Source organism: Chlorocebus sabaeus, chromosome 19, assembly GCF_047675955.1.
Source record: "Chlorocebus sabaeus isolate Y175 chromosome 19, mChlSab1.0.hap1, whole genome shotgun sequence".
Lineage (NCBI taxonomy): Eukaryota > Metazoa > Chordata > Mammalia > Primates > Cercopithecidae > Chlorocebus > Chlorocebus sabaeus.
Genome location: NC_132922.1, coordinates 693235 through 704831, shown reverse-complemented (window position 1 = coordinate 704831; position 11597 = coordinate 693235). Strand labels below are relative to the sequence as shown.

At 47.6% G+C, this 11597-nt stretch overlaps 1 protein-coding gene across 1 annotated transcript in view; it reads left to right on the top strand.

Moving 5' to 3' along the window:
* The first annotated feature begins 2531 nt into the window (after positions 1–2531).
* The window catches only part of MOV10L1 (Mov10 like RNA helicase 1), a 69819-nt gene continuing 60753 nt past the window's right edge, over positions 2532–11597 (top strand). Inside the window, exons 1-2 of the mRNA XM_007976168.3 lie at positions 2532–2708; positions 4529–4713. Coding sequence (XP_007974359.1) covers positions 2612–2708; positions 4529–4713 — 282 coding nt within the window. The 5' untranslated portion in view covers positions 2532–2611. The remainder of the gene's footprint in view (positions 2709–4528; positions 4714–11597) is intronic.

Below are 11597 nucleotides of genomic sequence, written 5' to 3'. Positions count from 1 at the left end.
TAAAAATACAAAAAACTAGCCGGGCGAGGTGGCGGGCGCCTGTAGTTCCAGCTACTCCGGAGGCTGAGGCAGGAGAATGGCGTAAACCCGGGAGGCGGAGCTTGCAGTGAGCCGAGATCTGGTCACTGCACTCCAGTCCGGGCTACAGAGCAAGACTCCGTCTCAAAAAAAAAAAAAAAATGCAAACAGGCTGCCCTGAACCAGAGGTTGCAGAGCAAACCCCTCAGCTTCCTAGATCGTAAGTTGTCACTTGAGAAATGCTCCCATGTTACCGTTGGCAACGCTAGTTTCTAGAACAGGCCCTTTTCTTTCATACGATCTTCCAACAAATTCTTGCTCCTAAAATGCCCTTCTTCCCTCTGCCTGCTGACGTTCCATCATCATTCAACATTCAACAAACATTTACGGGGGTAGACAGAGAAGTGACATCCTTCCTATAGGCTGTTTACATTCAATGGGGGCACGGGAGTGCACAGGATAAACAAATAAATGTGTTATTCAGTGATATGGTTTGGCTGTGTCCCCACCCAAATCTCATCTTGAATTGTAATTCCCATAATCCCTATGTGTCGTGGGAGGGACCTGTTGGGAGGTAATTGAACCATGGGGGTGGTTACCCCCACACTGCTGTTCTCCTGACAGTGAGTGAGTTCTCACGAGATCTGATGGTCTTTTATAAGGGGCTTTCCCCTCTTTTGCTCCGGACTTCTCCTTCCTGCTGCCTTGTGAAGGACATGTTTGCTTCCCCTTCCACCATGATTGTAAGTTTCCGGAGGCCTCCTCAGCCCTGTGGAACTGTGAGTTAATTAAACCTCTTTCCTCTATTAGGACCTGACCCTAAAATTACCCAGTCTTGGGTATGTCCTTATAGCAGCATGAGAACAGACTAATATGTCCAGTGACACATGTGATTTCCTCTATGAGGGAAAATAAGTCAGGGGAGAGAAATGAGGGGCTGCTGTTTGCAGGCGCCAGGGCAGGCCTCAGTGAGAAGGAGGCAGGGAGGGGAGGCTGGCAAAGCAAAGGACACAGGTGGGGGAGGGCAGGCGAGGACCACACAAGGGGGGTACAAGTAGGACAGCCGGGTACTAGCACCTGTGGGTGTGGAGACGACTCTGCTTGGACTCTGAGGCGGACCTGCTGGAGGGGTCTGGGCAGAGCAGCATCCGGTCACTCACTGGGTAGAGAGCAGGCTGGGGGGTGGGAGGAGCAGGTGCTGCCTGGCATTGAGGTGGCAATGGGCAAGCAGTGAGGAGGGACTGGGCTCTGAATAGGGTTTGAAGAGCGGACGCAATCTGCTGTCAGAGCGATGTTGCTGAGTTCTGAGCAGTGAGGACAGAGATGAGAAGACCAGGGTGGAGAGAGTGTGGAGCAAGGATCTTTTAGTAGAGCTGGGGTTTTGCCATGTTGGCCAGGCTGGTCTCGAACTCCTGACCTCAAGTGATCCACCCACCTTGGTCTCGCCAAATGTAAAGATATTTTTAAAATAGAGAAAAATCAATGAAATCAAGAGATTATTTTTTTAAAAAAGATCAATAAAATTGATAAATATAGACTGATCAAGGAAAATGAGAGGGATGAGATAAACTACCTATGTCAAGAATGAACGACGGTTCATCATTATGGATCATACAGACAATAAACGGATAATAAGAAAATATGCTGAACAACTTTATGCCAATAATCTGACATCTAATAATTGGATGAAATGGACAAATTCCTTAAAAGAATTACCAAAGTTTACTCAATATTACCCTGATAACTTTAATAGCCCTCTAGCTGATGCAGAAGTGAACTTCTCATTAAAAACCTTCCCACAAAGAAAACTCGAAGCCCAGATGGGTTCCCTGGTGAATACTACTACAGTTTTTAGGGAATAAGTTACACCATCCTACTTCCTGGTCACTGCAGGCCCAGCTTAAACCGACCCCAAACCAGACAGACACAGAAAACGGGAGGTCGGCCACAGAGCAATCTGCTTCACCAGCACCGTCCCCAACCCTGGACAAAGCGTTACCAAGCTGAGTCGGGCAATACACGAAAAGGATAACGAATTGCGACCAAGTGAGTTTTCCCAGGAGAGCCAAGCAATGAAAGTCCCTATACAGGCTGAGATAAAAAGCTACAGGATCATTTGAATACACGTAGAAAAGCGTTGCAGAAAATTTCACACCCACTTGTAAGAACTCTTGGAAAAATAGGACTAGAGGGAACGTCCCCAACTTAATAAAGAACACCCACAAAAAACGACTCCTAACATCACTCTGGGCGGTGAAAGATCGCGCACTTTTCCCTAAGGTGTGGGCAGCAAGAAGGCGGACCCCCGCGAAGCTCCGCCCACTCACGCGAGGCCACGCCCGCCCCCGAAGCCCCGCCCACCCGGCGGGTACAGCGCCTTGCGCGCCCGGCATGACGTCACTCCCACCAGGCACCTCGCCTCGTCACGCGCTGCCAGGCGCCAACCGCCGCCCTCTATACGGGTCCCGGCTCGCGCGACGACCCCAACGCGCATGCCCAGGCGCGGAGACCCCATTGGTCGCGGGCGGCGGGAGCGGCGCGGTCGCGTGCGGGCGGCGGCGGCGGTGGCGGCGGCCGAGGCCGGGCGAGGGTCATGTTGAGCCTCGCGGCCAAGCTGGTGGCCTTCTTCTGGAGGACGGCGGACACCCCTAGGGAGGAAACTGGGCGGCTGGAGCCCGAGCTCGCGGAAGGTGGCTCGCGGGAGGCGGCGGGGCGGCCGGGCGGGAGGCGGGTCCCGAACCCTCGCGTGTCAGCCACGAGGGAGCCGCGCCCCAAGGTTTTTGAGTGCAGTGCGGCGGGCGGGAGACGCTGGGCCCGGCCTTTCCTCGTCTCCCCTCGCTCGCCTCAGAGGCTGCGGACCCCACACGCCCCGCCGCCCTGGGCGCCCGTCCTCCGTGAGGTCTCGCCGGTGTCACTAGCCCCCCCTTGCCGCCCTCACTTTGTGTTTCTGCGCCGAGCAGCTGCCGAGGCGCGTGTCCCCGTCGCTCCTTCCTGCGGGCAGCGCCACCGGCGGCTGTGTGCCTAGAAAGCCCCGAAAAACGCGGCCCCGCCGACCTCGCCTGTCCTTTCAGAACGCGCTGCGCCCACGCGCGCCTTTTCCTTGCCTTGCTTCCGAGCCCATCTTCCTAAAGCCCGGGATGCGCTCGGATTCCCGCACGATTCCTTTCTCCCGAGGTGTTTTTTTGTTTGTTTTTTGTTTGTTTTTTGTTTTTGTGAAACAGAGTTTTGCTCTTGTCGCCCAGGCTGGAGTGCAGTGGCGCGATCTCGGCTCACCGCAACTTCCGCCTCCCGGGTTCAACCGATTCTCCTGCCTCAGCCTCCCGAGTAGCTGGGTGTACAGGCACCTGCCACCATGCCCAGCTAATTTTTGTATTTTTAGTAGAGACGGGGTTTCGCCATGTTGGTCAGGCCGGTCTCGAACTCCTGATCTCAGGTGACCCACCCGCCTTGGCCTCCCAAAGTGCTGGGATTACAGGCGTGAGCCACCGCACCCAGCCTCTCCCGAGGTTCTGGTGGCTTCTCCCAGTGTTTCCTTCTGTGGGAATGGAATCCACGGTAGTGGGTCCCTAGTTGCCTTCTGTGAGAGAAACCAGGAGCAGGCTTCAGGAGGGGAGCTTCCTGCCGCAGGCAGCGTGTTCAGGGCCTCTGGATCCACAGGGGCCGATGCCCGGGGGGCCGGCTGTGTTACCTGGAGCACTTGCTCCGCAGATCTGGGTCTCTTCGGTAGAACGCCCTCAGCCGTAGCTGGAGCTCCAGCTCTTGGCAGCGCTAAGATTCCTTGCCTGTACCGTAACCGGCGCCCCAGGTTCCTCCCGTGGCTTGGAAGCTGCAGGAAAGGCGCGTTCAGAACTCAGGACCATGGCTGCAGCAGTAGCCAAATGGCTGAGGGGTGCCCTGCTCCTGGGTCAGACTTGCCTGCCCAGCCCCAAACCTTTTCTAGCAGCATATTTGTTGAGATTCTCTAGTTTTCTAAGGCTGCTGCTGATGGTGATGAAAGAAGATAATCGATAGTGCTAATAAAACCGTGCATGCTAATATCTCCCAGATGCGGATACACGTGGCAGTTTACGTAGCACTTAACTTGTGTCAGCCACGCAGAGGTCCATACATGCATGTGTGTTCTGCCACTGAACCCTCCAGCAGCTCCCTTGGGTAGTGACGATTAGTCTCTATCTTACAGATGGCAACAGGCCCAGAGTAGTTAAGGACCTCGTCCAGGGTTACACCAATGGCAGTAGAAGAGCTGGGAGTCAACCCCCGCAGTCTGCTGTGGAGTCAGGGCTGTCACCTCCACAGCCACTACCTGGGCCCTTCAGAAGAAACTGGGCTGTCTGCCCCCAAACCCCACGTTCCAGACACAGCACTCTCTGATGGGATTCTCTGTCTCAAGTCAGCCCGTTAGGCGACAGTCCTTCATGGAGGCTTTTGCACTCTGCCTTTCTCTGGTGGGACTTCACTGTAGTGTGCCCTTGCTTTTATGGCCAAGATAACTTTTGTTTACCCATCTCAGGTGACACTAAGCTGAAAACTGTACGGGGTGTCGTGACAAGGTACTGCAGCGATTATGGCATGATTGATGATTTGATCTACTTCTCCAGTGATGCTGTGACTAGCAAAGTGCTTCTGAATGTTGGACAGGAAGTGATTGCAGTTGTGGAAGAAAATAAAGTGTCCAATGGACTGAAAGCAATCAGGGTAAGGTTTGAGTTCATTTGGGAACAGTTTTTCTTTGCCACAGTACTTTGTGTTGTTTTCCTTGTGTTTAATCTATCAGACATGACCCGGCCAAGGGAGAGAGAGTGGAACATACCTTCAAGGGGATGCTTTTGCTCTGTATGATTTCTGTTTTAAAAAATAAACAGACTGGGTACAGTGGCTCACGCCTGTAATCCCAACACTTTGGAAGGCTGAGACAGGCAGATCACTTGAGCTCAGGAGTTAGAGACCAGCCTGGACACCATGGTGAAACCTCGTGTCTACAAAAAAAAAACCTCCACAAAAGTTAGCCTGGTGTGGTGGCACATGCGTGTAGTCCCAGCTACATGGGAGGCTGAGGCGGGAGGATTGCTTGAGCCCAGAAGGTTGAGGCTGCAGTGAATTATGATCGCAGGACCATACTCCAGCCTGGGTGACAGAGCAAGACCCTGTCTCTGTAAATAAACAGCAGTCATTGTAAATCATTCAAACAACATAGACATGTATACTTTAGAAAGTAAAGCTTGCCTATGAATTTATGCTGTGGAAAACATAGCAATTATGTGTCTATTATTTTTGTGCTTTTTGAACAATTTAATGGTTATCACCAAAGTAACATCAATAATATACTAATTTATACTCTTAGGAGCAGAATGAGAGACTGCACTTGATTTGCATTTAAGCCTTAAGTATGGTAACTTTTCATGTTTTTTCTTTTTTCTGAGATGGAGTCTCTGTTGCCTAGGCTGGAGTCGGCTCACTGCAAGCTCCGCCTCCCGGGTTCACGCCATTCTCCTGCCTCAGCCTCCTGAGTAGCTGGGACTACAGGCACCCACCACCACGCCCAGTTAATATTTTTGTATTTTTAGTAGAGACAGGGTTTCACCGTGTTAGCCAGGATAGTCTCGATCTCCTGACCTCGTGATCCACCTGCCTCGGCCTCCCAAAGTGCTAGGATTACAGGCATGAGCCACCGCGCCTGGCGCCTGGCTTCATGTATTTTCTATGAATTATTTTTGTGTCCTGTGTTCACATTTTTGTTGAGTTCAACCTTTTCTCTTGTTAAAGCTTATATATTAGGGAAATTAGAGCTTTTTTTTTTTTTTTTGAGACAGTCTTGCTCTGTCGCCCAGGCTGGAGTGCAGTGGCGCGATCTCTACTCACTGCAAGCTCCCCTGCCTCCCGGATTCACACCATTCTCCTGCCTCAGCCTCCCGAGTAGCTGGGACTACAGACGCCCATCACCATGCCCGGCTAATTTGTTTGTATTTTTAGTAGAGACGGGGTTTCACTGTGTTAGCCAGGATGGTCTCAATCTCTGGACCTCATGGTCCGCCTGCCTCAGTCTCCCAAAGTGCTGGGATTACAGGTGTGAGCCATCGTGCCCGGCCGAAATTAGAGCTTTTTAAGGAAAATTATTATATAAAAGTGTTAGGAATATTTTCCCCAGGATCATCTTTGTGTTTTATAGTTTCATTTTTTGTAGTTAAGTGTGCCTCTTTTCCATGTAGCTTTTGGATGCTATAAGAAGCCTTGGGGAGGCTTATTCCACTTCTTATTTCTAATATTCAGATTTTACCCTGAAAATTGTTTATTGACAATTGGAATTTTTTTTTTTTTAAATTTTTGAGACAGAGCTTTGCACTGTCACCCAGGCTGGAGTATAGTAGTGCCATTAGCTCACTGCAGCCTCAAATTCCTGAGCTCAAGCGATTCTTCCACCCTAGCCTCCTGAGTAGCTGGGACCACAGGTACACACCATCTCACCTGACTAATTTTTAAAATTTTTTGTAGAAATGACATCTCTGTTGCATAGGCTGATCTGAAACTCCTGGCCTCAAGTGATCCTTCTACCTCGGCCTCCCAATGTGTTGGGATTACAGGCATAAGCCACCATGCCTGGCCTGTTTCTTGATATTTAAATATTTGACCGGCCTGGAATTTATTTTAGTGCACAGACTGAGAGAGGGAACCAGACATTGCTTTCCTAATGGCTAGCCAGTCATCTGCGTCGCTCACTTTTTCCCTGCTGATTTGGAAATTCTTTAATCATGCACCAGAATCCCACCTGCATGTGATGTGGTCCTGATGTTTATAAGGGGGTCTCATGGCATGGGTGCTGTGATAGGTGGTGAGCAGGTTTCTCCTCCTTGCTCTTATTAGCATATGGTATTTTTCCGGCTCTTCAGTTGTTCTGGATGAGTTTTGGAGTCTTTTTGCTTCTCCCCTTCTGCCCAGATTTGCTTTGGATGGCACTGAGTTTATGGATTTCATTTAGAATAACTGATATTTGGGTCATGTGGAGTCTTTTCCAACAACACATTATGTCTGTGCATTTATTTAAGTCTTCCTTTGTATTCTGTTTTTCTTTCTGAGATGGCGTCTCGCTCTGTCGCCCACACTGGAGTGCAGTGGCGCAATCTCGACTCACTGCAAGCTCCACTCCCTGGGTTCACACCATTCTCCTGCCTTAGCCTCCCGAGTAACTGGGACCACAGGCGCCCGCCACCACGCCCGGCTAATTTTTTGTATTTTTAGTAGAGACAGGGTTTCACTGTGTTAGCCAGGATGGTCTCCATCTCCTGACCTCGTGATCCACCCGCCTCGGCCTCCCAAAGTGCTGGGATTACAGGCGTGAGCCACCGCGCCCAGCCCTTTGTATTCTTTTTATAGTTCAATAGTTTTCTTCATTTAGGTCCTGTGAATTTCTTTTTTTTTTTTTTTTTTTTTTTTTTTGAGACGGAGTCTCGCTCTGTCGCCCAGGCTGGAGTGCAGTGGCCGGATCTCAGCTCACTGCAAGCTCCGCCTCCCAGGTTTATGCCATTCTCCTCCCTCAGCCTCCCGAGTAGCTGGGACTACAGGCGCCCGCCACCTCGCCCGGCTATTTTTTTGTATTTTTTAGTAGAGACGGGGTTTCACCGTGTTAGCCAGGATGGTCTCGATCTCCTGACCTTGTGATCCGCCCGTCTCGGCCTTCCAAAGTGCTGGGATTACAGGCGTGAGCCACCGCGCCCGGCCCCAGGTCCTGTGAATTTCTTATTAAATTTATCTTCAGGAGTTTTTATGTGTTCTATTAACATCATTTTCTTTTTTTTTTTTTTTTTGAGGCGGAGTCTCGCTCTGTCGCCCAGGCTGGAGTGCAGTGGCCGGATCTCAGCTCACTGCAAGCTCCGCCTCCCGGGTTCCCGCCATTCTCCTGCCTCAGCCTCCCCAGTAGCTGGGACTACAGGCGCCCGCCACCTCGCCCGGCTAGATTTTTGTATTTTTTAGTAGAGACGGGGTTTCACCGTGTTAGCCAGGATGGTCTTGATCTCCTGACCTCGTGATCCGCCCGTCTCGGCCTCCCAAAGTGCTGGGATTACAGGTTTGAGCCACCGCGCCCGGCCAACATCATTTTCTATTGTATTTTCAAATTTATCTTTTTCTTTCTTTATGGGAAAGCTTTTGGTTTTTAAATGTAATTTGGAATCTGGCAAACTTATTGAACTATTAACTACTTTTTAAAAACACTTAAGATGTCCAGGCACAGTGGCTCACGCCTATAATCCCAACACTTTGGGAGGCCAAGGTGGGTGGATCATCTGAGGTCAGGAGTTCAAGACCAGCCTGGCCAACATGGTGAAACCCCATCTCTACTAAAAATATAAAAGCACACGCCTGTAGTCCGAGCTACTCGGGAGACTGAGACAAGAGAATCACATGAACCCAGGAGGTGGAGGCTGCAGTGAGCCAAGATCATGCCACTGCACTCCAGCCTGGGCAAGACAGAGTGAGACTCTGTCTCAAAAAACTAAATAAATTAAATAAAATGCTTGAGATGTACTTTATTACACTATTATAGTTAGTACTATCTAATGCTTAATATCATCTTTCTCAAATTAAAAAAAAATGCATACCCAATAAAATAATTCAAAGTCTAGAATTCCGTCATTCAATATGGTAGCCACCACTCATGTGCAGCTGTTTAAATTTATTAAAAGTAAATGCAACTTACAGCCAGTCATGGTGGCACAAACCTGGAGTCCCAGCTACTTGGGGAGGCTGAGGCGGGAGTTCGAGACCAGCCTGGGCACATAGAGACTCTGTCCCTTAAAAATAAATAAAATTATTTCCTCAGTTTCCTTGGCCACGTTTCAAGTGCTAAATGAAGCCTAGTGACTACCAAATTGGGCAGCACACATAGAGAACATTTCTGTCAGCTCTGGCTTAGAGACTGAATACAAAGTAGAAGAGCCTCCCTCCATTTTCCCCACCTGCACGTTCATGCTGCAGACCTGATGCTCTGGGTTTCTGTTTTTACCTCATCTGGTGGGTAGTGGAGTCACTCGAACAGTATGCTTGTATCTTTTATTAATTCACCAATGTTAGTATTTATGGACTTCCATCATCAGAGATGTACAACTGGCTCATTCACACTACCCTCTTTCCCTCTCCCGATTTTTTAATTATATTTTTTCCTCCAAAGATTTCCTTTTGAACTTGAAATGACACCATAGTCCTCATGTTTTTATGTGTATTTAAAGGAGTACTCTGGGTTCAGAGTCTTTCAAAGGGGATCTGGAACTCAGAACCTGTGGAGATGATGTTTACCTCATTCTCTGAGCTGTGGTTGTGTAGCTCACACGCAGCCTTCCAAAGCAGGTTCTCGTACCAAATTCCTGTTGATTTTAAGACACGCCATTAATTTGATAATGAAAATTTAAAATGGAAACATAGGTCTTGAGACTCATTCTGATCTCAGAAATGTGAGAATGTGGAAAAACTGGCCCCTGGGTGTCCAGCAAGTCCCAACCCCTTTGGTGGTCAGCTGCCCTTCGCTTGTTCCATCTTGTTAGGAATGCAGGATCTTTTTTGTTATGGTGAAGAGTGTTCGTCTCTACTCACAATCTTGCTTTTATAAATTAGTAATGGATTTTTCAAGTGCTTTTCAGTATCTTCCACATGATGCCATAGTTTTTGTTCCTTTGAACTGTTAACATGGTTGGAAAATATGAGCAGTTTCTGTGTTGTGAGCCATTCTCACTTGACGAGAATGATCCCCATTTAGTATAAACCTGAAAGTACTTCTGGATTTATTTTTTATTTAGGTATTTTTCTTGTGGTAAAATATGCATAATATACCATTTTCACCACGTTGAAGTGTACGGTTCAGTGGCATTAAGCACATTCACATTGTTGTGCAGCCATCACCACAATCTGTCTTCAGAACTTTTCAGCATCCCAGTAGACACTCTGTACCCATTAAACAGTTATTCAGTGTTCTACTTTGTGTCTCTATGAATTTGCCTATTCTAAACACCTCATATAAGCGGAATCATGTGTCTAGCTATTTGACTTAGGTTTTCAAGATTTGCCCATGTAGCATGTATCAAAAGTTAATTCATTTTTTATGGCTGAATATTCCATTGTGTGAATAAATCACATTTTGTTTCTGCGTTCATCTGTTGATGGACACTTGGGTTGTTTCTACTTTTTGGTTGTCGTGAATTTTGCTGCCATGAACAAGTGTCTGTCTGAGTCCCTGTTTGGTTCTTTTGGGGCTATGCCTAGGAAGAGAATTGCTGGGCCATATGGTAAGTCTAGGTTTAACTTTGTGAGGAACCAGATGTTTTCCACAGCAGCTGCACCATTTTATGTTCCCACCAACGGTGCATGAGGTTTCTACTTTCTCTGTATCCTTGCCAGCACTTGCTATTTTCTTTTTCTTTTTTTTTTTCTTTTGGCAGTAGCCATTCCTTGTAGTTGTGAGGTAGTATCTCACTGTGGTTTTGATTTGCATTTCCCTAATGATTTGTGAGGGCATCTTTTCGTGTGCTTATTGGCCGGTCTGTATATCTTCTTGGGAGAAATGTCTACTCAAATCCTTTGCCCGTTTTGAAATTAGGTTGTTTTCTTGTTGTAGGAATTCTTTATATATTCTGGATATTAATCTCTCATCACATACATGATTTGCAAATATTCTCTCTCATTTTATCAATTGTCTTTTCACTTTCTTCATAGTATCCTTTGATGCACAGATGTTTTAAATTTTGATGGAAGTCTAATTTGTCTCTTATTGCCTGTACTTCTGATGTCACACTCAAGATACTGTTGACTAATCCAAGAATATTAAGATTTTTTTCTACTAAGAGTTTCATAGTTTTTGCTTTTAGATTTAAGTCTTTGATTCATTTAAAAAAATACTTTTTGAGACAGGATCTCACTTTGTTGCCCAGGCTGTGGTGCAGCAGCACAGTCACAGCTCACTACAGTCTCAACCTCCCAGGCTGAAGTGATCCTTCCACCTTAGCCACCTGAGCAGCTGAGACTACGGGTGTGTGTCACCTCACCCAATTTTTGTATTTTTTGTAGATATGGGGCCTCCCTATGTTGCCCAGGCTGGTCTCGAACTCCTGGGCTCAAGTGATCCGCCCACCCCATGCCTTCCCAAATGCTGGGATTATAGGGCTGAGCCACCACGGCCGGCCTCTTTAATCCATTTTGAGTTAATTTTTATGTATGGTGTAAGATGAGGGTCTAACTTTATTTAATTTTGCCCATGGTTATTTTTCCCAGCACTATTTTTTTTTTAAAGACTGCACAATTGCAGTTTATCGAATGGGCCTTGTCAAAAATCAGTTGACTGCACATGCAAGAGTTTATTTCTGAACTCTCTTTACTATTCCATTGGTTTATATTTCTGTCCTTACTCTGATGCCACACTAGTTTGATGACTGTGACTTTGTAGGAAGTTTTGAAATAAAGGGGTATGAGACCTTCAATTTTGTTACTCCTTTTCAAGATCATTTTGGCTATTCATGGTCCCTTGAGATTCCATTAGAATTTTAAATGGGTTTTTCTATTTATATAAAAATAGACCCGTAGGACTTTGATAGGGATTGCTT